This window comes from Notamacropus eugenii, chromosome 2, assembly GCF_028372415.1.
Source record: "Notamacropus eugenii isolate mMacEug1 chromosome 2, mMacEug1.pri_v2, whole genome shotgun sequence".
NCBI classification, from domain to species: Eukaryota; Metazoa; Chordata; class Mammalia; order Diprotodontia; family Macropodidae; genus Notamacropus; species Notamacropus eugenii.
The window spans coordinates 538854177-538880469 of NC_092873.1; the positions used below are offsets into that span (position 1 = coordinate 538854177).

At 42.5% G+C, this 26293-nt stretch overlaps 1 protein-coding gene across 11 annotated transcripts in view; it reads right to left on the reverse strand.

Annotated features, from left to right (window-relative positions):
* The window catches only part of ZZZ3 (zinc finger ZZ-type containing 3), a 91125-nt gene that overhangs the window by 45794 nt on the left and 19038 nt on the right, over window positions 1-26293 (reverse strand). For 10 of the 11 annotated variants that reach the window (XR_011975910.1, XM_072649898.1, XM_072649900.1 and 7 more), the window contains one exon: window positions 5661-5798. Coding sequence is in view for 4 of the 11 variants with exons in the window: in XM_072649901.1 (XP_072506002.1) it covers window positions 5661-5719 (59 nt within the window). In the remaining 7 variants the exon portion in view is untranslated. Of the gene's footprint in view, window positions 1-5660; window positions 5799-10688; window positions 10921-26293 lie in introns of all 11 variants that reach the window. The other variant, XM_072649903.1, reaches the window with a different exon arrangement.

Sequence of the window (26293 nt, forward strand, 5' to 3'; positions counted from 1 at the left end):
GGATGAGACACTTTGATCTGAAAGTGACAGATATTAGAAAATATTAAAAGAAAGAAGATACAAAGGAAATATAGCATTGAATGTAAGCTTCAGCTACAGAATTATTATTCACAAATTATTATTCACAAATTAATATTCACAAAAACACGGACACTTCTATACTGTTCAAACACTCCTTGCTGTAATTCTGCAAAGTCATACAAGAGTAGCTAGCTCATTCCTTACATTTTTAAACTAATGCTAACACATGTCAAAGATCCAAATGATCCTAGGCTTCAAATTATAGATTTCAACAAAGGACTGCCTTGCCAACCATCTGAGCTAGAAAGAATTTCTACGGTCACACTGCCTCGGAGGTACAATATTCCAGATGAGAAAAACTGATCACTAGGAGTCCAAATACAGGTAAGCTTCTAACCTGAATTCTAGATCCCAATTCAGATGACATTCTGACCCAAATTCTGCTAGACTCTGAGGTAAGGCATTTTTATTTCTTAACCAGTCCAAATTCAGGAATACATCTAAATATTAGATACTATGTACCATAGTCCTTCTTGGTCACTATTTACTAACACTGACTCAAAGAAAGATTTTAAACTAAATACTGTCCTCCAAAGGCTAAAAATGCTCCTATTCTCATTAACTAGAAGGAACTCTAAGTGTTCTCCAAACACGGAAACAATACCTCGTTAGTACTTGGACAGTCAACAAACTGTCCCACTCTACATTCTTTTGCCTTATCACAAGGCTTCCTTCAATCTGGGTTTCATTCAGATTTTAGATCTCAGTCATGTGTTGACTGCTATTAAAGAGGCTACAATAAAGTCAGGATGTGACAGGCTAACAAGTGTGTCCATCAGGGCCAGAAGAGGTCTCCACTGAAACATCTATGCCAACCACATGTAAATTGTGCACCAAAGATCTAAGAGTTAGCTTGTAGTTAACAAAATATTTTAACAATATCCCTCCAGTTAATTCTTCTTTCACTTTCACTCTCCTGACCTCACCAAAAACACATGGATAAGGAACGTAAGGTCACATCTACATTCCATGGTGGCAAGGGCCAAGTGCAAACATCTCAATCTCCCAAGGGTCTAAGCTCCATCCTTCACCACTCAGGATGGGCAGGCTAGGTAGAAGAGCTGGCAAAGTTCTTGTGAGGACTGAGAAACATCTGGCATTAAGGGACAGGATGGGTCAAGCTCAGCCCAACTTCCAAGAATAAGGAAAGAGCACTGGGGCAGAAGGCTGACCATGCTCTTACAGGAAGACCAGTATCCCTAAGGAACTAGAAATACTAAAGCACCAGGCTACAGAGGACCATTACCTGGCAAAGGAAACACAGGACAGATTCAGACTGAAGCTCTTTGCTGGTAAAACCAAGGGAAGCATATCTGACACAGAGACAACTCCCAAATTTCCGCCTTGCGGAACACATGGGACACATCTCACCCGAGAATTAGCCTGTGAAGTTTGGGCCTGGCCCTCAGCCATTAGAAAATGGCTCCCACTTTTTTATTTTGAGTTGTTCAATACCTCTCCCTAAAGCTACAGTCTATTCTTGCCTTTCTCAGATCTAGAAACAGAGTTCCAAAACTCTCAGGAAGTATTCCTCACTATCTCCATCTGTTTCCAATCTCAACTCTCTCAGTGACTGACTCGAGCCCACAAGGTAAATTCTCAAGTGAAATGGAAACATGTTGATTCCAGGCTCCCGTAACCAGTACCAAGATTATCATCAGATGGAGGCAGGAAGAACATGGTAAAAATTTGTTGAAGTGGATAACAGTTGCCAAAAATCACAACTGCAAGGCAATTAAAAAAAAATTGTCTTAGATAGACAGTGCTCTTGGTAGACTCTCTGAAACCTCAAGAGGCAGCTGGTGAATAAAAGCTAAAAGACAGAACCTGGAGCTGCTTTAACTCCCATTCCAAGATCCCCCAAAGTGATACTGATTATTAATCTTGGCATAGGGGGACTGAAAATAGAGCCTATACCAGATTCAATGTGATTATCTGTGCTGAACTGTATCAAAGGAACAACCTTTGCCAGTGCAGCAATCTAGGAAGCCTGCCTGCATCTAGGAAACATGGAACAGTGGAAAGGAAGGAGGGTTTGGAGCAGCCTGCTGGGCAACACAGTCTTTAAGTTAATTAGAAGCCAGATGACACCAATTTATGAAAATGAAGAAGTTCAGAATAATTATTCCACTGGAAAATAAACTCAAAACCTAGTAACAACATGAAGACTATATTTCTTGCACCATTCTCAGGCTGAACTACATGTTCACCTACATTATCTATAAGGAATAACTGAAAAGAATTATTTTTCTGAGCATCTACCTCTGCGATTCACATCACACAGCAGTGAATTCCATCTATCAACAAAGTATGGACACTTGTTTTCATTTTATTTCAAGGAACTACTCCCCGCCTCCCTACTAATAATTACTGTAGCATATCAAAAGCAGAATACAGCAGCCCCTGCAATGGATCTGGCTAGGGCTAGAAGCTCCCTACTCTCAGAAAAAGAAATTACTTACAAATCGCCTAGTCATTACGGTGTTAAACAATCAAAATGATCATGAATTTACATTTCTACAATTCACTTGTCACTTTCTCCATAAAGGAGAGAACTGAGAAGTTCCCATTTCTCATATCTACTAATATGACGTTCTTCAGTAATTCATAAGGCATATAGACAACTTACCTGTACAACCAAAGAGCTATCATTTGGGGGAAAAACATCACTTCGGAGAGCTTTTTTGCTATACTGAAGGATTTCGATCCATAACGGAATAAAGTTGGATTCACTGATTGCAACTTTCCATTTCAGCCAAAAGGCAATTAGAACCTCTCAGGTTCTTTTATTGAAGAAAGAAATCAACCCTGAAAACATGTCAGCCAATGCCCTGGTAAGGGGTATGAGAAACCTGTCCACAAGACGAGCTCTTCAGAAAATTAAACCAAGTCAAGGTGTACACATGACGTCGATGAGGCAGGGTCACCTGTAAGTGACCACTAGTCTCCAGAATGCTAAACCAACAAATCCCTAAACAAAGATGGCCAGGTAAGATCACCTTGCAACAGCTTCCTATGTGAATCTGAGTGAGGGCACTTTCAGTCAAATAATCATTATTCCAAGATCAAAATGTGCCAGGGCACATGGGTCACTTAGAGGCAATTAATGGCTGCTCTAAGATCAAAATGCACCTTCTTCCAAATAACTGCCGTAAAAGCAGCATTTTTTAAGAACTTGAAATGATGATTCCATCACAAGATAAAGAAACACGGACAGGAGAACCCAATTAGGTAGGGTCAGAACTGAGCACAGACACAAAGAGAAACCCGCAAACAGACTACCAGATGCTCCAGAGCCACAGTTAGAGGCCACAGACTTGGATGTGAAGTTTAACTAGTCACTGAAGTTCACTGGGCCGCATGTTTTAGCCAATAAAAAGAGGGCTAAGATCTCTTCCTGCTCTAGAAAGATGACCCTGTAGTGGCAAAGGGGTCATCTAGACAACATTCTCAATCGAGAGTCGCCTTCCTTGGCTTATATCCTCTAGGATTTTTATCACCAATTTACAGATGACTTGACGCTGAGAAGGAAAGTGACTACACACAAGTTTAAATCATTAATCAGTGTAACCTGTGGACTGAGTTTGACAAGATAAAACTTAATCCATAGTCCTGTACTGACTTTCAAAACCAACAACGCACATCTAGAAAGACATGGGGTGTCTTTCCTTGCTATGGAATTCCTTGGGAGCCAACACCCTGAGTGTCAAGACTCATGAGTTCACTAGTGAGGAAACTCCTTGTACCGATGGAAGCTGACAACTGTGCTGCCTGGATTGAGTTAATTTCCCTGCTCTAATCATACATGGCAGAGACATAAGCATCAGCACCGCCTGAGGCAAGGCTTGTTCTCTGTCTATACCACCCTACACCAAGAATATGACATAGTACATGATATGATATAATGTGAAGGGGAACTAAAAAGGATATTGTCCAAAGCACTGGGTGGAGAGAGGCTGGCTACAGCCTCCTCTGGTTGCACCACATCACTCACTAGGGGGCGCCACAGTGTCCAGGATACTGGGCAGGGAGTCAGGGGACTTTGAACTGACCTGTTGGACCCTTACTAGCTGAGTGACCCTGGGCAAGTCAGTCACTTAACCTGTCTGCCAAATGGGGATAACAGCAGTTCCTACCTGCCAGAGTTGCTGTGAGGATAAGATGAGATCCTATTTATAAAACTGCTGGTGCCCAGTAGGCCCTACACCCTTCCCCTGCTTCCCATCACAAGATGAACCCTCCAAAATCAAGGCATAAAAGAAGTGGGTAAGGAACAGGAACAGACGTCCGAAAAAAAGACAACACAGTCACAACCACAGCCAAGAAGCCCTGGGAAGGAAAGGGTGGCCATACAGAATGGAAATCTAGACACAGGGCAGAGGAAGGCCGATGGCTGCTCAGTCTGCACAGAGAGGGTCTGGCTTTCACAGCCCGGATCCAGCTGGGACTGGGGAAGGGCCTCCTGCTCCAAGCACAGTTCAAACAACAGGCCCATCTTTACGATTCTCACAACCCCCTGGAAAGTGTCCACCTGCAAGGTTTTCAGAGGCTCAAGGTGAGTCAAATCTCCACCAACAGGAACACTGTCTACAATTCACTTTCAAGAGAAGCAACTAATGAGCCAGGCTATTAGCAGAGAGAATGTCTGCCAGGGACAGCCTGGGAACCTCACCTCACAAACAAATGTTTTACTCCATTGGTCTTTCTTCTCTCTAAGGTAAGGAAGTAAGATATTTTAGAAAGATTTTCAAAAAGTATTAAGAATAGAGAGGTTTTTCTGAGTAATTCATTTAATCAGGAAAATCAATCAATGGGGGAGGAAGGAAGGGAGACACATGGACATTTCCTGAAGAATTGGGTTGATCAGATTTGAAATTTCTGATTTCTTTGAATGTCATTCTTTTCAGAGGTAGAATTCTATTATATGACAGCAAAGGGGAGAAAAATGGTCTGCCATGAGATCTCAGGGCACACACCAGGAGAATTAAGGAAAGTCATTCTTTTTAAAAGTTGGTCAATACAATTACCATTTCCCTCACACAGGAAAGAGAATTCTGTTTAAGCTCTAAAAGTTGGTTCATTTTAAGCCTAGAGCTCATTATGTCCTTGCTTCATTACCTAACCGACCAATGTATTGTTAATGGAGCTAAGAAGGAAGCTCCTCACCAAACTGCCCTGAAGCCAGCCAGAAATTTTCAGCAAGAAAAGTCTTAGGCAGTGAAGGTGTCTAGCTATGGAAACTACAGTGGCGTCTAAGCTAAGTTAATACTAGGAAAAAATACTAGTCTTTCAAAAAGACAGCCCAGACCAAATGCATTGTGCGGGGACAGTGAGAGGCCTCGTTCCATTTCACCTCTGGAGAAGAAAGGATTCAGTCCTTCCCACTGTCTCTCCCAGGACCTGAGGACCAAGGGAAAACCTTCAGTCCCCATTCTAGCATCCTGCCTCAGCTCAACAACATTCTCAACCGAAAAAGGGCCTCCACACGTATGTTCATTACACACAGTTAACTCAGGATTCTCAATTAATCGTTTCTACTGATGAAGCCCAGAGGACATTCGAAGTCCTATTTTTCTTACCTTTGACAAGTGCCTCGCTTAGAACGTGACTTCTGGACTTCTGTATTTATCTGTATCATCACTGTCAATGTCCATTTTACTAGACTGACCCTTCAGATTCTTAATTATTTATGGGGTTATAGTAGCAGAGCTCGATATCTGTGAAGGAAAATCACAATGCAATTACTAAAAGTGTCATTTTACAATGATTTATAGAGAAAATAATCGTAGTACTTAACTTTGAAAAACTTAACAAACATGAATCTTTGTCTTCGTATCTGAGCTGCTCAGAAACAAAATAAAGTGAATGAGAAATGTACTTTCAAAGGCCCTCTCACAAATACACATGCACAAATTTTTGTAGCTCCATGAAACCTGGAGGAGAAAACACCTTTTAAAAATATTTTTAATTCCAAACTTTCCTTTTTGGCCTCTAATACAGACAGGCATTTTATTTATTTTTTTAAATAGAGGCAGCAGCAGATTGCAATTATCCCCCATTTCAAATTGATCACACCTCCTATCTCTTGTGAAGTCACTGATTATTACCATGTGCCAAGCAACGTGCTGAGCGGTGAGAAGAAAACAAGCTCCAACTCTCAGGTAGGAACAAGATCTACACAGGGCAGACTGGGGAAAACATCAGAGGAAAAGCGTAAGATTAAGCAGAACTAGCAAAGGGGGATCAGAAGGAAGCCAAAGGTGAACAGGAAGAACTCTATAAAGCAATATCAGAGTAAAAAGTAATCACATTTTATGCAAGAAATCTTGTGAGTTTACACTATCTTTTCAAAAGCCCATTAAAAATGTATTATGTGTATGCTTAGCTGTTGGGAAGGAAGACAGAAAGGGGGCAAATTACCACTCCACGGTCACTTGGCTTGGAGGTTATCTTTTTTAGGTATTATAAAGAAAGGGGCAGTATGGCAGAGTGCAGGAGGGCGACCTGCAGCCTTGAGGTCACATGTGGCCTTCCAGGTCTTTGGGTGTGGCTTTCTGACTGAGTCCATGTTCTATAAAGCAAATTCTTTTGTTAAAGGGATTTATTCTGTGAATTTTGCACTCAGTCCAGGGGCTGCCTTTGAGGACCTAGAGGGCCTCATGTGACTTTGAGGCTTCAGGATCCCCACCTCTGGCATAGTGGATAACATCCAGTCTGCAGGAAAACATGGGTTCACGTCCAATGACTGCATGCCTCTGGGCATGGCACAATCTCTCAATACCCTAGTCACCTCTCTAAAATGACAAACTGTAGTAGAATTTGATCTGTGGTATTTCCCCAATATGAAATCACAATATGGTTGAAACAAGAAAACAAGATGCCATCTCCCACCCCCAGAACAGGAAACAATTGATTTTTTCACAATACTTTGAATTTCTAAGTGATTTTTGTCTTCCTCAATGGAACATATCTTCAAAATTCTTTACAGAAATAAATGGAAAAGAAGTTTGATTTACCAATTGAAATACACCTGAATAAGTGGAATGTGGGATCTTCAAGATCATCTATTCCAATCTATTTATTTTTCAGTTGAGGCAAGTGAGGTTCAAGAGAAGCTGGCTGATCCAGGGCCACTGGGGTAAGGAATGGGAGAGGGCCGTCAAAGCTCCAACTCTGGAGGAGTTCCTTCCAGAACAGCCCAGAGCACTCAGGGAACTGGCTCAATGTTCCTATCCTCATGAAGATGGCAAGTAAAAGTACCTGCCACTGATGCAAGTGATTCACCAAAGAGTTCCGCAAACCAATACTTGGGCCACACCCCACCCTTCACAGAGGAGAAACGTAAGTGACACAAGTTCACCTACATAAAAAGCAAAGTCAATGGAGTTGAGCCAAGCACAGGGCACTTGAATGTGCTCCATGGCTGACTTGGGAGAAGTTCCACTGGAGAGTCACCGACCTGCCCAGGCTTCTCCACATAAACGAGTGGGATTACAACTACTGAGGAGCCACTAATTAAAAGGCAGTGATGTTTGTTCCAGACAGTCATGTCCAACTCTTGGTGACCCCTTTTGGCTTTTCTTGGTTTCCCTGGAGTGGTCTGCCATTTCCTTCTCCAGCTCATTTTTACAGATGAGGAAACTGAGGCAAGTAGGGTTAAGTGACCTGCCCAGCTAAGGCCACACAAATCCTGCTGCTTATTTATAAATCTAGGTATTCCTAAATTCCTTTTAAGAGGTCTCCATGGTTCCTAGAACTAGTGGTGAAGCTAAACCCGCCGAAACATGTTCCAGATTTCATCACTATGCGTTTCAAACACAAGCATGCAGATGGAATGCTAGACACAGCCGTTCCAGAGCAGGTCCAAAACCCGTTAATGGTACTGTTTCACTTCAGTCAAAAAAAAAAAAAAAGCTACCTATATTTCACGAATCCTTAAAAATTCCTGCATTTTCTAGAAACAGCCAAAAAGCAAGCCATCCCAACCCTATCCCTCACAGCCTCCCGGTTTGTTCCTTCCCACAGAGCTCTGCTTGTTCCCATGGACTAATAAAATTCATTGGCTATTCAAACATTCCAAAAGCCAATCCAAGAACCATTCTTCACCGCAAAGAATGACTTTTCTTAACAGTCAGATTCTAACACTGGTACTTCTGTGTTAGACTCTAAGAGTCAGATTTGTGTTAACATGATATGGAAAATGACTAAAAACCCCAGTGTAACCGTCTCCAAGTAAGAGAGGAAGGGAAATAAAAATAGTTACAAATAATGCAAAGAGTATTTATAGATAAACAAAACCATGAAAATAATTTTTAAAAGTTGTCACAAGGAACTTGAATAGTTAACAAACTCTAGCACACTACTGGCAACAACTGAAGAATTTAAAAGAAAATTGCAAATTATAAGGAAACTTGAAGACCTAATGTCCTTTAAGAAAAGCTATGTCAATGTTTAAGCAGCAAAGAAACAGACGCCTCAATTAGGAAGTGGTCGGGAGTAAGGGGGGAATCTTTATTTTTGTTTCTATGGACCTCAAAGAAACCAACAGCTTCTCTGAGACCCTCACAAGCCTGTCTGGGAAACAGATACAGAGTATAAATAGGTAACACATATACCTCTCGGAAAACACTGCTGAATTTGGAAAGAAAAAACCTGGGTTCAAATTAAAGTTTGCAGCTTATTAGTTGTGACAAAGTAAGAAACTAGGTAACACAGAGGATAGAGTGACAGCCCTGGAGTCAGGAGGACCACCCTCAGACACTTACCAGCTGTGTGACCCTGGGCAAGTTACTTTACCCCGTTTGCCTCAGAATCCTTATCTGTAAAATGAGTTGGAGAAGAAAATGGCAAAGTGCTCCAGCATCTCTGCCAAAAACGGGGTCACCAAGAGCTGAACACAACTGAACACCAAAGGCACCCCTGGGAGAACACTGGCCACTTTCATCCCATGTGCTGCCCCCTCCAGACTAGGTTCTCAAGTGTCCATTCCACCTTCCTCTAATTGTCAGAAGCTCCATCCCCTCATTCCTCACCTGGCTGGACTCCTGCCACCATAAGCCTTCCCCCACCTCATCCCACCATTTTTCTGCTTCCTCTGCAGGTTAGGTATGGATGTCGTGTGTGTGTGTGTGTGTGTGTGTGTGTGTGTGTGTGTGTGTGTGTGTGTGTGTCTGTGTTCTCGTCCTTTGGTGCCAAAGAAGACCATGCCATCAGAGAAATAATGACAAGACTTGCATTTGACTTTGTTTTGAGTGAGGGAGGGCTGTGCATGTCACCAGTCTCACTTCTCCTCCAGAGCCATCTGAATCCAGTGACCAGATATTCATCAGGATGACGGGAGATGACCCAGGATGAGGCAATTGGGGTTAAGTGACTTGCCCAAGGTCACATAGCTAGTGAGTGTCAAGTGTCTGAGGTGAAATTTGAACTCAGTCAGGTCCTCCTGACTCCTGTACTGGTGCTCTACCCACTGCATGTTCAAATTTCAGATCAGATGATAAATAAATACCACAGCACTTGGTATATAGTAGGTGCTTTCAAAATGGGCACTATTATTATCCTAAGTAAGTCAAAGCAGGGTCGGGATAGGTTTACATGTGAAGATTACCTGGGCTGGCAGTAGGAAGTCAGTAAATATTAAGGATCTTCTCAGTGTCAGGTACTGAGCTTAACCACTGATGACGCAAAACCAGGCAGAGACAGTCCAAGGGAACATTACATCCATCTGGGGGATAGGCACTAAATATTACTGTCCATTTTACAGCTGAGAAAACTGAGGCAGAGAAGTTGAGTGACTTGTGCAAGCTTACACAGCCAGTAAGTGTGTGGGGTTGCATCTAAACTTGTCTTCCTGATTCCAGATTCAGTGCTCCATGCACTGTCATGGCCACTCTCAAAGACCCCTTCCTATCCAAGGAGCCTCCACAAGGTCACTGCACCCCAGGGTCAACCCCAGGTTTACCTCCATCTACAGTCCTCACTGCATTCTGAACCAGCTCCCCCTTCTGCTTTCCTCATTCTCCAATATGAAACTAACTGGGGAACGTATCCCACCTCAGACCATTCCCTCCCCACCCCCACTAGAGGGCAGGACACTTAGCACTGTCTCTGGTCCTTGACTCTGACTCCACAGGTCCAAAAGGGAGCTGGAGATTTGCAGCCATAGTTAAGGAGATAGAATGGATGCATCCAGCACAGCAGGGAATCGTGTGTAGAAAGATGATGAAATCCCCAAATGAGCCCCTAGGGAGCCATGGGGGCCCTGTGCCTCAGCATGATATGGGGGGCATCAAGAAGCCCCAACAAAGGGCAGTAGAGATAGGCCATTCAGGAGAGCTGGCAGACTTAGCAACGAAAAGATCCTGGTTAGTTTGACAGAGAACATTTAGATCGGAAATGCCAAACTCTAGGGCCACAGCACTCCTGAGTGGAGGAGCCCGATCAAAATGCATCACAAAAAAAATACAATCCAGATCAGGTTCTTGGGAGGTTTTCTACGAAGTCAATATGCTCCACTTCTCTTTGGAATTTAAAGAAACAAAGTGAAGGAAGAGTACAGACAGTTAACAGAGGAGGAAGGAGTTTAGGGCAAAGTATCCCAGTCCCACCTCTTTGGCCAAGCTGCTGAGCCCAACTGCCTCTGCTTTCTGGTCTTCCAAGCTGATTCATCTCCACATTATGAGAGACTAAGGCTTCATTTGGATGCCGAGGAAAGACAAGGAGACGAGTAGCTCTCCAGGGACCGATTTAAAGGTGCTGCAATCAGAATGTGCTCAACCACTCAGGAAGCCAGTCTTAAGAAACACCTTCAAGTCCTGAACACTGAAGTCTCCACTGTGGCTGCCCAATAGACAAGAAAACTCAATTTACTCAAAGGTTACTCCTGCCAACACTAGAATAAGATGTGAACCAGATTTAAAATGTAATTGGAAAATATTTTTAACAAATTAAAATACAAGAAGACATAAAAAAACATTAATACCTGGCTCCAGAGAATGTTTTCCTAGCACCCGATTCTATCTGAAGTTGATACCACTACTACACATCTTTTATTTACACATATATATTTACATTTTCCTACAGATATTTTACATACAGCACATCCCAAACTGACCTCATTATCTTTCCCCTCCCAAATCCTCACTTCCAAACCTCCCTACCACTGTCTCCCAGTTCCTCCGACTCACACCGAGAAGTCCTCCTGGCCTCCCCACATCCAAAATGTCACCAAGGCCTGCTGATTTCACCTTTAGAGCATCTCTGGAATATCCCCTCCCCTCTTCTCCCACCCTGTTACCACTATGAGGCAGGCCCACCATCACTGTTTCACTCTTGAACTACTCCAATGGCTATGGGGGTCTGCCTGCTTTCAAGGCTCTCCCCACTCCAGCCCATCCTCCATTTGGCAACCAAAGGGACCGTTCTAAAGTGCAGGTCTGATCACGTCACCCCTCCCTGCAATAAACTCTAGCGCCTCCCTCTGACGTCCAAGACCCAATCTCCCCTGGCCCCTTTCCAGTGTGTTTTAGGATCCAGTGACGCTGGCCTCCTTGAGGCTCTTCACATAAGACACTCCATCTCAAGACTCCAGGCATTTTCACTGGCTGTCCCAGATGCCTGAAATTCTTTCCCTTCTCCAAGAAACCTTCCCCAGTCCTCTTTAGGATGAGTGACTTCCAGCTGCAACGATCTCCAAAGTAGTCTCCAGAGTTGTCCAAATGTGGTCTATGCCATTAGATTGGGGCTCCTTGGGGACAGGGCCCATTCTAGCCTTTCTTTGAACCCCCAGGCTCAGCCCTGCATCTGGATGCAACAAATTTGGCCTAACCTCGACTGGTTTGTCCAGGCAGTATTGGACCCCAGGTCCGCCTGACTCCAAGTCCAAAAATCTCCCCACAAAGGGGAAAGGCAAAGGAGGTCTCAGGAAGTAAGGTAACAGCTTTTGATCTCCTCCACTTTTCCAGTTAATGCTAGGAGGGTGCAAATGAACCAACTATTTCTAAAGTAGGCCAACAGTGCCTCCCAGCAAAGAGTCCCACTTAAGAGCAAATTAAAGGACAGAAGGGCATTAACTCAGGCACAGCAAGGTAAAGTGCATTTCAAATCTGGCCTCACCACACTAGCAAGTCACTTAACTCTGCCTCAGTTTCTTCATCTGTAAAATGAGCTGGAGAAGGAAATGGCAGACCACTCCAGGATCTCAGCCAAGAGAATTGGCTGGACATGACTGAAACAACACCACCAAGGCTTGCTTGAAGGGGCCCTATTAACTCAAGTCACTTCTCCTAAGGAGCCTTCCATTCAGTTCCAGACACCACAGTTTAAGACACTAATAAACCAGATAGTGCTTGCTTCCTCTGTATATCCCTGAAAAATCAGGGGAACACAATAGGTGGGACCACTATGGCACCCTAGCAGGAAGACAAGAATGTATTAGGATAAGCAGGCACAGCGGGACTGAAGCCTGTGTCTCCAGAGAGAACGTTCACATCGATGAGAAAACAGAGCACATATGAAAACAGTGAAATTAGTCCCTGTTCTCATCAACCTAATAGTTGGCATTTGTTCAATAGGCACACAGGCACTGCACTAAGCACTTTTCATACGTATTTCCTTTGATTTTCACAATCACCAGGAGCAATTAGAATCCCCACTTTACAGATGAGAAAATTGAGGCAAACAGTGGTGAGGGTCACTACCTAGAAGGTGTCTGGGGCCAGATCTGAACTCAGGCCATCCTGGCTCCACTTCGTCCTTCACTAAAGCCCCACTACAAAGGTTAGGCCAAGGCAGCCTTGTCTTGTCTGGAAAGCCTGGTGACCTCAGGCCCTGCAGAGAAAGTAGCACTGTCACTCACTCCTGTGTCAGTGACTGGAAGTGCTATGGGTCCTCCTTCCATCTCAGGAGAGATCAGTCTGGTTACTCTGACTCCTTGGGAGACCCTCAACAAGTGCCTCAGCAGCCTACAAATGAGCAAGTGAGATCCCTGCCTGCCCCAAGAAGGCCAAGATCAAAGGGGAAGAAGGACTGATCATAGTTTTGTTTTATCAATGCTTACTTACGCTTCACTGGGGAATGGAGGCGACCTGGGCCCTCAAACCCTATCTAAGATTAGAAGAAAATCTTCTACATCATTCATTATGATTGTCAAGTTGGAAAAACTGCAGGAAGATGTGGTTCTAAGTTTTCCAGCTTGGGAAGGCAGGCCAGCAGGAAGGTCGGTAGGTAGGAAAGAAAGGATTTAGTGAGCTAGGCAGTGCAGTAGATAGAGCACCAGGCCCAAAGCCAAGAAGACTCATCTTCCTGAGTTCAAATCTGGCCTCATACAACTGCCAGCTATGTAACTCCGGGCAAGTCACTTCACCACATTTGCCTTAGTCTCCTCATCCATAAAATGAGCTGGAGAAGGAAATGGCGAGCCACTCCAGGATCTCCACCAAGAAAAGCCAAATGGAGTCATCAAGGACTAAACAACAGCAAAAAGTAATAAACTGACTTTCCCCAAATGCTGTTCCTCAGTTTACCTTAATTCTCCAAGGTAACAGTATTGAAAGTTAAAGAACTCTCATTATACACCCCTAAAACACTGCACCAGCTGTCAGAAAACCTAGCACTAAGGAGCTAGAAGGCCTGTGGGGCCTCAGCATCCTCCTCTAGAATGGGAAAGGCTATGACAAGATTGCCAAGGCCTTTCATGACTCAAAATGCTACATGGGATCCTGTAAGTCTGACCTGAACCCCTCAAACAATTGCCAAGATAATAACGCTATGCAAAGCAGGCCTTTACTTCTCCAGCACCCACCACCCCAGGGGACAAGGAGTCCCCAAAGAAGCCCTGGACAAATGCAACCTTAAAAATCTGCTCTACTTATATTCACATAATCTCACAAATCACAAAAGAAAAAGGTCCATTTTTATTCAAGCATTACACTACACATTCTCATTTTGTAACTCTGGGAATTCCGATTGTAAATCATTAACTTAATTTTATAGAGACCAAAACACACTCTGCAAATAAGCCAATATTTGTGCTCAGTGGCAGCAACCTGCTAATTACTAACACCAGCAAGCAGACTGAATCAGAGCAACAAGCTCGTGGTAGAGAGTGACTCCTTCTCTTAGGAGTCCTTCTGGTCAGTGGGTCAGGGCAGAGGCTTCTGGGTCCAAGCAGCTGTCCAAACTGAAAACCTGACAGATCCGTGTCTCTTCTAGCCAGAGTGAGATGCCAGTGATGGTGCTCCAGGGAACATGCGCACAGACACACACACATGCACGCACGTACACACACACACACATGCGCACACACACACACCCCCAATGATGTGCGTGCACGCACGCACGCACACACAGCCCCGATGAGGCACACACACAGCTCCAATGATGCACACACACATGCACACACACACACACGCACATACATGCATGCGCGCACACACATACACACACACCCCCTCAATGATGCTCCAGCAGCCACATCTATCTTGCCCAGTTTTGATTTAGGTCTTCTCTATGCAATATGGAAATCACTAGGCCTAACTCATAGCCAACAGCACCCAGTAAAAAACACTCACCTCAGGAAGAACTTGCATTCTCAGTGCCCATCTCAAATCCCAAACCCAACCCCAAATCCAAAGCCAAGTTACTACTGCCAGATGTCTCCCAAGAAAGCTTGAGATTCCTTTCTGCAAAAGCCTCTGACCCAGAAATATCTCTCCTCACTTAAATCCACCTTTGCCACCAAGACCTGACCGGAGGAGCTAAGTATAAGGAGTCCTATATCATCCATACTCCAGAGTATTGAACTGCACCAAAAGTCACTGAAAACTCCTCCCCATCGCAAAAGTCATACATGCGTGCTGCTTTGCAGATGGTACAAATGCCAGCTGCTGCTATTATTAAACATATTTTCAAACAAACCCCAGAGAAAAGACAAGGCCTCCTCTCGTTCCAGTCACTAACATGGGGACAAGTTATAGCCATGCACAAAAATTATCTGAGTAGGATTAGGACTAGCAGAACTCTCCAGCTGGAATTCAGAATTAATGTCTCTCTTGAACCCTCAATCCCTTCAACACTGTAAACATCAGGAGTCAGCTGGGTGGCACAGTGCAACTGGAGTCCAGAAGCCCGGAACTGAAATCCATTGGTCAAGTCACTTTCTCATCTGTAAAATGGTCATCATCCCAGCCCCCTACCACCAGTTCTGCTGTGAGGGTCAAAGGAGATAAGAGTTGCAAAACACTATCATGCTGTTTCTGGAATGGTGGAGCCCTCTAAGCTCTTTACATGTTAGCTGGTTTTTTTCAGGTAGCTATCACAGCTTTGTTGTGGGGATCTCTCAGTACTGATGCAGATCAGTCACTCCTTGGCAATTTCTGGCTTTCAAGACGGGGGGCCCTGAGAGGGACCTGCCCTGGGTCCACAGTATGTCAGAAGCAGGAAGGGAATTCAGTTCTTTTTGGTTCTGAGACCAGCTCTCTCTAACCATCATGCCCATTTATACATCGGTCTGCCTAGAAAACCCTAGGGAAGCAGCAAAAATGGGGACAATTCACAGCTTCACAAAGTGGCAAACTGTAACATCAATCCTCAAAAATCAACAGCATTTCATAGAACAGCAAAATCCAAGTTGCAATAATAGAAACAACTACAAAATAAACAAAACATTTAAGAATAAAAACCTGCTGAAGCATTCAAAATACTTGGAAATTTTCAAATTACAAAATGCTCCTTCAATAAAGAACCCAAACAGCTGGAGGACCTCTGTCATCCTTTCCCTCTAATTCTTCAGTCTCTTCCTCTTAACAGCCTTGTTCCCCACTGCCTTCAAATATGCCCATGCCTCCCTTATCCTTAAAAAGCCTTCACTTCATCCTTTCCTAGATCTCTTCTGCCATCTATGCCACAATTCCTTGAAAAGACCATCCAGTCAGAGCTTCCACTTTCCTCTCACTCTTCTCTAAATCCTTTACAGACTAGTTTAGGATCTTATGCTTTCCGAAGTTACCAAATTATCTTCATGGTCAAACCCAATAGCCTTTTCTCCATCCTCATTTTCCTTGACCTCTCTGCTGTCTGATATTGTTGGTCACTCTCTCCTCCTGGATACTTTCTTCTCTCTAGGTTTTCAGGACACCCTCTCTCCTGGTTCTCCTCCAAGCTCTCTGATCACTCCTTCTCAGTTTCCTTTACTGGATCCTCATTCAGATTATGTCCTCTAACCTAGGTAGGTGTCTCTCAGGGTTCTGTTTGGAGCCAATTCTATACTTCCTCACTTGGTGATCTCATCAGCTCCCACAGATTTAATTACCAAAAACTTTCAAACCTACCTATACTGCCTCAAACACTCTCCAACCTCCCATCTCCAAATTTCTTTCAGACACCTCCAACTGAATGGTGAGAAGACATCTTAAACTCACTATGTCCAAAACAAAACTCATTATTTTTGTCCCAAAGCTCTCTCTGTCTCCTACCTTCTCTATTACTGTCAAAGGCACCCCCATTCTTCCAGTCCCTCAGGCTCCCAACCTGGGAGTCATCCCGGATTCCTTACTGTCTCTCATCCCCCAGATCCAATATGGTGCCAGGGCCTGTCAATTTCACTTCTGTAGCATCTCTCCAATACGCCTCCTTCGCTCCTCTTATACTGTCACCACGCTGGTGCAAGTGCCCATCACCTCAAACTTAGACTATTGCAATGACTGCTGGGGGGGAGGGAGTGTCTGCCTGTCTCAAGTCTCTCCCTTCACTCGAATCTATCCTCCATTCAACCACTAAAGTGATTTTCCTAAAGTACAGGAATGACTATGTCACCCCTCCCCATTCAATAAATTCCGGGGGCTCCCTATGTCCTCTAGAAGCAAATACAAAATGCTATTTAACATTCAAAGCCCCTCATAACCCAGGCCCCTCCTAACTTTCCAATCTTCTTACACAAGACTCCCCAACATGTATGCTTCAATCCAATGACTTCACTTCCTGGCTGCTTCACAAACAAGACCCTCCATCTCTGGGCTCCAGGAATTCTCTCTGGCTATCCCTATCTGCCTGGAACAAAATTACGCACCATCTCAACAGAATGTAAGCTCGTTTCAGCTTCAGTCTGCTGACACACCCAGTTTATAACACACGCCAAACCTATCATCTTTTTCAGACAATCTGTTAACTTTCTCCCATTCAATAAGCTCTGGCAGTGCATAAGGGAGCTGGCATGAGAGGACAGTAGTGACTTTGGAGACAGAGGATGGTTTCTGTTCAGACCTTAACCAAGTCTGCCACTCACAGGGGCCACTGGGGAGCCTGGCTGGATTCTCAGAGCCTCACTCCCTTCATCTCTTAAGTACAGAGGCTCTAATTTGATGATACTAAAACCATACTAGAGACCCACAAAGGAGAGAAAAGGAGGTTGGGGGGGGGGGGAAGTCTTTCATACTCTAAGGTCACATCTGCCTGAATCACAGAGATTTTAACTTAAATCACACACCTGGAGCCTCTAGAAATTTACTCCTACTGTGCTCTTATTGTCTAGGGAGTTACAATCTCCTAATAGAACTGGTCTACAAATCCCATCTGTTCTCAACACTGCCTTTTAACCCTTAGCATGAATAGTCCTTAAACAGCCATCAAGGCACAACAAATTCCAAGTATTTCCCACCAGATATTCCCAAGGAGAAAAAAATGAATCTAAATCAAATGTTCACAAGTCCTTATCAACAACACTATGCTAAGACTCTGTTAACAGTATTCCAAACACTATTCCGAAGTACAAGGGGTGCTTTCAGCTCAAAGGCTCTCTGTCTGTCTGTCTGTCTCTCTCTCTGTCTGTCTGTCTGTCTCTCTCTCTCTCTCTCACACACACACACACACACACACACACACACACACACACACACACACACACACACACACAAACTGATGCCCAATCATTTGTCAGGAATATTAGAGAGGGGATGGACTTCAGCCCACCACAGAGATGCTGTGAATTCCTCAGTGAACTTCTCTCAAGTTTGCTGGAATTAGCTGTTTGGATTGCTTCAAGGAAGGCATGCAGAAGTTTGCAACATGAGATAACAGAAGCTTGCATTTATCCAGAACTTAAAGGTTTGCAAAGTCCTTTATACGTATTCTCACCTTTTACCTTCCTTCACTACAACCTTTGCAGAGAGGTGCAGAAAATGAGGCAATCTGAGGTTAAGGGACTGCCCCAAAGTCATAAAGCTAAAATGTCTGAGGCCTAATCTGAATTTCATCAGTTTCCGACAAGTGTCCTGTTGAAAAATCCAGCACCATCCTATAGTCTAGTGAGTTCGCACTGCAGTATTCTCATACTCCAATTGTCTTCACTACTCAAAGAACCTTAAAAAATGTCCAGATGAAATTTCAATCCATCTGAAAGAAAGTATAGTGGACACAGCTGAGAAAAGAAAAAAACCAAAAGTAATAAAATACAAAGTGGTGGCTCCTGTTGGAGGAGAAATCATTGCATACACTTCTGCTGAAGAACTACACAGAAACAAGCACAACTTCAGAGATTCTCTAACTTTCTAGAGACTTTTTCCTGAGCTGCTGACTCAGTCAGAGGCTATGTAAAATGTGGCCTATTTTCATTGCGTTGCCAAAGCAGGCTAGCTGACAAAAAGCATCACTGCTACTCACATAAAGTTCAGGTCACAAGAGAAATGCTACGTATCACCCAACATTCAGTCATCTGAAGCAATCTGCTTTCTGAAGGAACCAGTTTCCCTTTTATATTTAAAGGAGAATTCTACACCAAAGTAAGGCTAACTGTAGACTTTTCTTTCTAATTCATATCATTTTAGCTGTTTTAATGTTACTAATATAAAATAATATTAGGGGCTGGAGCCAAGATGGTGGAGTAAAAGCAGGGACTTTCTAGAGCTCTCCGCCCAAACCCAGTCAAATACCTGTAAAAAATGACTCTAAACAAATTCTGGAGCTGCAGAACCCACAGAATGACAGGGACAAGCACACCTCCAACCCAAGATGGCCTGGAAGATCAAAGGGAAGTGTCTATCATGCCATGCTGGGAGCAGAGTATAATCCAGTGTGGGCTGCACCATCACCTCTGGGACCTGAGCAGGCCTCACTCGGGGGGGACTGAATCTCTGGCACTTGAGGTGGTTTCTAGACTTCATAACTCCAAAATGCCACAGACAAATTGGAAGATCAGTGGAAAAAACCTGTCAGATCTATGTGAGAGAGTACAGTGGTCTGGCCTCAGTTCCAGGGTGACAGAGGGGCTGGAGGAGCAATAAGGGCAGCGGCTGTTTCTGAAGCTCCAGGCCCACAGATTGCGGGGGATCGAGCAGCTGACAGGACACCAACCGCCCTGCCTCCCAGCCCCACTGGAAGCAGAGAATTACCTTGACAAAGAGATCAGAAGTCAAGTAAATAGCTGGGGAAATGAGCAAAATCCTAAAGATTTTGCTAAAGAATCAGACTCTAGAATCTTACTTTGGTGACAAGGAAGACCAAAGCATGCAAACAGAAGAAAACAAAGTCAAAGCTCCTCCATCCAAAGCCTCCAAGAAAAATACGAATTGGTCTCAGGTCATGGAAGAATTGAAAAAGGATTTTGAAAATCAAGTAAGAGAAATAAAGGAAAAATTGGGAAGAGAAATAAGAGTGATGCAAGAAAATCATGAAAAACAAATCAGCTGCTTGCTAAATGGGATGCAAAAAAATGCTGAAGAAAATAACACCTTAAAAAATAGACTAATCAAAATGACAAAGGAGATCCAAAAAGCCAATAAGGAGAAGAATGCCTTTAAAAGCAGAATTGGCCAGATGGAAACGGAGGCCAAAAGCTCACTGAAGAAAATAAGTCTCTAAAGATTAGAGTGGAGCACATGGAAGCTAATAACTTTATGAAAAATCAAGAAATTATAAAACACAAACAAAGGAATGAAAAAACAGCAACTTGAAATATCTCACTGAAAAAACAACTGACCTGAAAAACAGATTCAGGAGAGACAATTAAAAATTATTAAAGTCATGATCAAAAAAAGAACAAAGAAATCATCTTTCAAGAAATTATCATGGAAAACTGCACTGATATTCTAGAACCAGAGGGCAAAACAGCTATTAAAAGAATTCACCAACTGCCTCCTGAAAAAGATCCCAAAAGGAAAACTCCTAGAAATATTGTAGCCAAATTTCAGAGCTCCCAGGTCAAGGAGAAACTACTGCAAGCAGCCACAATCAAACAATTCTAGTATTGTAGAAATACAATGAGGATAACACAAGATCTAGCAGCTTCTACATTAAGGGATCACAGGGCTTGGAATATGATATTCCAGGAGTCAAAGGAAGTAGGATTAAAACCAAGAATCACTTACCTAGCAAAAAAATACTTCAGGGAAGAAAATGGTCATTCAACGAAACAGCATTTCTTTCAAGCATTCTTGATGAAAAGACCAGAGATGAAGAGAAAATTTGACTTTCAAATGCAAAAACCAAGAGAAGCACGAAAAGGTAAACAGGAAAGAGAAATCAGAAGGGACTTACTAAAGTTGAACTGTTTACATTCCTACATGGAAAGATAATATTTGTAACTCCTGAGATTTTTCTCAGTATTAGGGTAGTTGGAGGGATAATATACATAGAGACAGAGGGCACAGAGTAGGTTGAATAGGAACGGATGATATCTAAATAAATAAGATTAAGGGGTGAGAGACAGGAAGAAACAGAATGGGGTAAATCATCTCTCACATAAAAGAGGCAAGAAAAAGCTTTTTCAATGGAGGGGAAGAGGAAGGAGGTAAGAGAGAAAGAGTGAAGCTTACTCTCATCATATTTGGTTTAAGGAGAGAAAAACATGCACACTTAATTTGGTATGAAAATCTATCTTACACTACAGGAAAATAGGAGGAAGGGATAAGCTGGGGGTGGGGGAATGATAGAAGGGAGGGCAAATGGGAGAAGGGGATAATTAGAAGTAAACACTCTTGGGGAGGGACAAGGTCTAAAGAGAGAACAGAATAAATGGGGGGCAGGATAGGATGGAGGGAAATATAGTCTTTCACAACATGATTGTTAAGGAAGTGTTTTGTATGTCCACATATGTATAACCTATACTGAATTGCTTGCCTTCTCAGTGCAGATGGGTGGGGAAGGAAGAAGGGAAAGAAGCTGGAACTCAAAGTTTTAAAAACAAATGCTAAAAATTGCTTTTATATGCTACTGGGAAATCCTGTCGTACAAGAAAATAGAGGGGATGGGGATAAGAGAAGGGAGGGATGTAATAGAAGGGAGGGTAGACTGGGGAAAGGGGTAATCAGAATGCACAGCATACTGGGGTGGGGGAAGGTGAGAGATGGGGAGAAAATTTGGAAATCAAAATTTTGTGGAAGTGAGTATTGAAAACTAAAAATAAATTAAGAAGAAAAGAAAGGATGACATTACATTTCATTTACCTCAGCAATTTATTCCATTGGCCTGTGTTTACTTAATCTAGACTATCACATGTAAAACGAGTCTATCAACTTGCAAATAGTTGAATCTGATGTCTTTCTCCAAACAAATATTTTTCTTTTTCAGCTAGAGAAAAGCACCACAGCAGATGAGAGTCTGAATCCGGGAATCACATCAAAATCCAAAGATTTCAGCAGAAATTAGCACAACTAGAAAGAGCCTCTGTTATGTTCTGAATACCAACACCACACTGGCTTCCAGGGCAGGCCTTTCAGCACCCGAGAAGACAGAGTGTAGAAACGGACCATCCAGCTGAGGAGGAAACGTACAAATGCATATGCCAAATGTTCGATCCGTTCAAGACTACAAAGAGCAGGGCCCCCAGAAGCCATCCGAAATGACACCATTCCCTAGAGAGGAAGAGATGAGCCCGTATCGAGGAAACATCAAGGAAAGCAGGAACTTGCGACTGGTAAGAAAGCAAATTCATTTGCAGGAACAGAAGGTCTAGAATACCATGACCAATACTCCAAAAAGGTAGGAAATGAAGAGAAATGGTACATCCAAATCTCAAGCTACATTATAAAGTAGTAGTCAGCAAAAGCAGCTGTTACTAGTTAAAAAAAATTTTTAAGTAGATCAATATGAAACTCAATAACACAATATTCAATAAATCTGATAACATGAATTACCTAGGAAAGAATTCCCAATTTGCAATTGGGGAAATTGAAAAACAGTCTTGAGGAAATTAGACTAAAGCCAACATCTTACACCGTATTTCACAAAAAATTCAAAATGGATGATCATACGTTTTAAAAATTTTGAATAAAGAAAGATTGTATATCTTCACAGCTCAGTAGGGAATAAATTCTTAACTAAAGAAGAGAGAGAGGCAATTAGAAAAGAAAAACAAAGTCTTGACATACAAAGCTTTCTTACAACCAAATTAATGGGAGCAAAAAAAGACCTATAACACAGAGGAGAAAAAAATTCAAAAATCACTGGACTATATGAACATCATGACCAAAAGCAAAAGGGGCAGCCATCCTATGCCAAAAAACCTCCAAAGAAAACCGCCAGATCTCTCAGAAACAAAGGGCAAAGTAGAGCTAGAAAAAATCCACTGGTCACCGTCTGAAATTCCAAAATGAAAAGTCCTAGGATATCACAACTCAAATCCAGAGTTTCCAGGTGAAAGAAAAAATGCTGCAAAGAAAGAAAGAATTCCAGAACCCAGAGCCACAGAAAGGGTCAGGCAGGATTTCACTGACACCACTATAAAGAAGCAAAAAGCTTGGAATATGATATGGCAATGGCAAAGGTACAGGATATGGGCTTACACCCAGGAATAATTTACCCAGCAAAACTGAATATGTTACAGGAGAAAAATAGACCTTTAACGAAGTAAGGGATAAAAATCCAAAAGAGCTGAAAAGAAACTCTGAAGTCCAAACACAGGAAACAAGAAAAACAGAAAACAGAAAAGATGAATGAACAATGAAATGATAAACTGTTTACAATCTTCATGCTCCCTCTGAGCCCTATCAAACAGGGCCAAAGAAGGAAGAGTCAAGGCCTGGGACAGGACTGGAAAAAGAGGGGAAGAGAAACTGGGGGGTTAGGAAAGGTGTTAAGGAAAATTCTCTTACATGTTGAGGGTACAACAGTAGAAGTCTATCCATACAAGCAGGAGGGGGTCAGGGGAGCAGCTGACACTGCAACCTCACTCTTATCTGAATTGACTTGAGTACAGGTATATATTTTGTTTAACATGGAAAGACAAGGGAGATGAGGAATTAGAGGGAAGGCAGATTAAGGGAGGAATTAGTCCTAAACAAAACACAGTCTAAGGATCTACAAAAGTACAACTCTTTTTGAAGTCAATAGTCAATGTCAATAAATACATTAAGTACACTCTTACGTGCCAAGCACTGGGCTAAGAGCTGGGAATATAAACAGGAAAAAAAAAGTCAGCCCCCATACTCATGGGGGGAAGGGGGGAAGAATGGCATGGGACACAGGGAGGGAGGATTCCCCCCCCCAACTACTGTCCCACCACCCAAACTGTGAAGGTGTGATGCTTGTAGAACCCAAGCAGAATAGCTGCTGGAAATGAATGGATCCAAGATTCTGAGTCCTCTATGAAAGGGAGGCTTTGGTGGCAAAGAAGAATCAGAAGATGAACAAGTTATAATAAATAAATATGATGGAATATTGTTGTGCTGAACTCATTGGTGTGATGGCCAACTGGGATTCCAGGACTATGATGAGCATGCCATTTATCTCCTGAGAGAGGTGAAAAAATTCAGAGTACAGAGTGAGACAAACTGCCTTTGGGCATGGCCAATACAGAAAGAATATAGATGTTTGGAATAGGTTTTGTTTTTCCTGTGTTCTCCATTGGGGTGGGGAGGGAGGGGCAGAAGATGACAGATCTAGCACATAACACTACCTCCTCAAAAGATGGGGTTGGAGGGGGGCCACTTAAGTCTATAGAATCACAGAAAATCAGTGTCAAAAAAGAATACAGCAATCCCTCCACCCCTACCAGTCTATGAGACACTTCTTGCTGTTTTTAATTCAAATAATTGACATATATCACTGTAAACTTTCATCCCTCCTCGTTAGTATCTTCTGAAAATAGGAAACAAGCTGTATCATTCAATTGTTGACAGAAATGCTGGAAATGGCCAAACACCCCTACCAGCACACCATCAGCAACCCTCCTTCAAGGCTGAGATTAAGCTATTAATCAAATACTCTCTATGTATTAGTTGTTCAAAACTAGTCATAAGTCCACCTGGCCATAAAATCCTCAGTTCACATTTTTCCACCTTGACTATGAAGATATCATGAAATAGCTTAGAAAAATCCATACTAGATTATGAAATACATTGCCAAAATTTATCTATACAGTATTTTTACTGAATTTTCTTCATCTATCAGTCTTAAAATTCTTTCAAAAGAAAAGAATGAAACGAATTTGGAATGAATTCAGTAAAAACAATGCTGGCTCTTAGTAATCAATTGCTTTCTTAAACACATTTATATTATAAACGCATTCAAAAACTTCTGCCAAAAATCACCGTTTGTTCATTGGTCACTAGTTTCCAGAACCCACTTTTTAGCCATCTTTTGGGGGGAAATGAATCAACCAAGTTCAGCCCCCTAGCAACTCTTCTGTTTACCATTTCTCAAAAATCACTAAAATCAAGTTTACAAAGCCACCTGTAAATTCGTGAAGTCCCTGATCAGGGACTGGAGGCCATTTAAAGGGTTCGCACATTGCTCATTAATCTTGGGTTTCATTTAAATTCCTCAGCCCTTCCCAGACTGAAAACCATAATCTATAAAACCAAAAACACCACTCTAGCGGTTCCTCCACTCAGCATCATCTGCTCATACTATACCATAGAAGCCATCAGTGAGCCAACACCACTCTGCTTTCTGCCCCAAACATAGCAAAATCAAGGCCTGCTCCATTGGCCAGGACTTCTCCTTCAAGATCACAATTCTCCAATGACTAACCAAAGCCATAGTCTGACCCAAATGGCCAATGATTTTGATTCTGGTGAAGCTGGTTCCCAAGGTTCCCCTTTGTATCAAAAGTAATGACTCAGTTAATGGATCCATTCTCTGAATTCATGCCCTGATGACAAGTGCCCATCACTCATAAAAACAAGCAATATGTTCGACCACTTGGGTCCCTGTCAGTCCTGAGAAAGCCTGAAAAGGAGGGCGCCACCTTGCTATCTGCAAGACCATCAGTAAGGCTGTGATAACAGCACTGCCATTGGCTTTTCACCTCCAAGCAGAGAATAATCACAAACTTTTAAAGCTTCTGCCCTGAATTAAGCCAAAACTTTCACTATTTTTCAAGGTAATCGTTGCTTAAGAGTTCTATTTAGAGGTTAACTTTGCTCCTACCATGTTCTTCCTGCATACACCTCCTCCTCTCACACTGTTCTCATCAAAAACTGGATCAGGACATTAATGTATAATATTTATAGGAGAAAAATGTCCTATTAGAACTTCCATTCATTAAAAAACAAAAAATAAGACAAAAAAGGGTGAAAGACTTATAGTTAATATTTGCTGTTTTTAAAATAGTAAAGTATTGAGCCTTAGAAAATAACTAGATGGGAAAATAGCATAAATTTGTAAAATTATTTTTAAAGTCCAAAATATTGCACAGCATGGTGATCATTTTAATTTTTCAATACTCAAAAAAAATCTTACAAAAAACCACCACACTACCATCGCAAAATCTAACACAAAAGGCAGAGCGCATTACAAATGTCTTTCTTGAGTCTTGTCCATGTCCTAAGAGAGTATGAATGGAACACAGTCTCTCCTGCTCTGCCTTGCTCTCCCCATGTGACCAGCCTGTCTTCTTTGGCTCCCACTTTTCTCTGACGACCTTTTATGCTACACTTGTGCCCAATGACCTGTCCCAAATGTGCTGCAGCATTGCCCTCTGGCCTTCAGAGACATTAATGTTGTGGGCTTCACAGTCACACCTGAGAAGGTATTCATGATGACAAAATAAAAACTTTGGATTAAACTGTCACACAAATAGAAAATAATTATGTATTATCGTAAGTGTGAAAGCAATTGTGCTCAGTCCTTTTAAAACAATGGTAAAGGAGATAAGGCAGCAGAATGTGATTACATAAAATGTAAAAGCTTTTGCAAGAATAAAATCAATGAAGTTAGAATAAGAGAAACTAGAGGAAAAAATATCCTTCTGATTCTACCATAGGAGCCATTTTTCAATAGT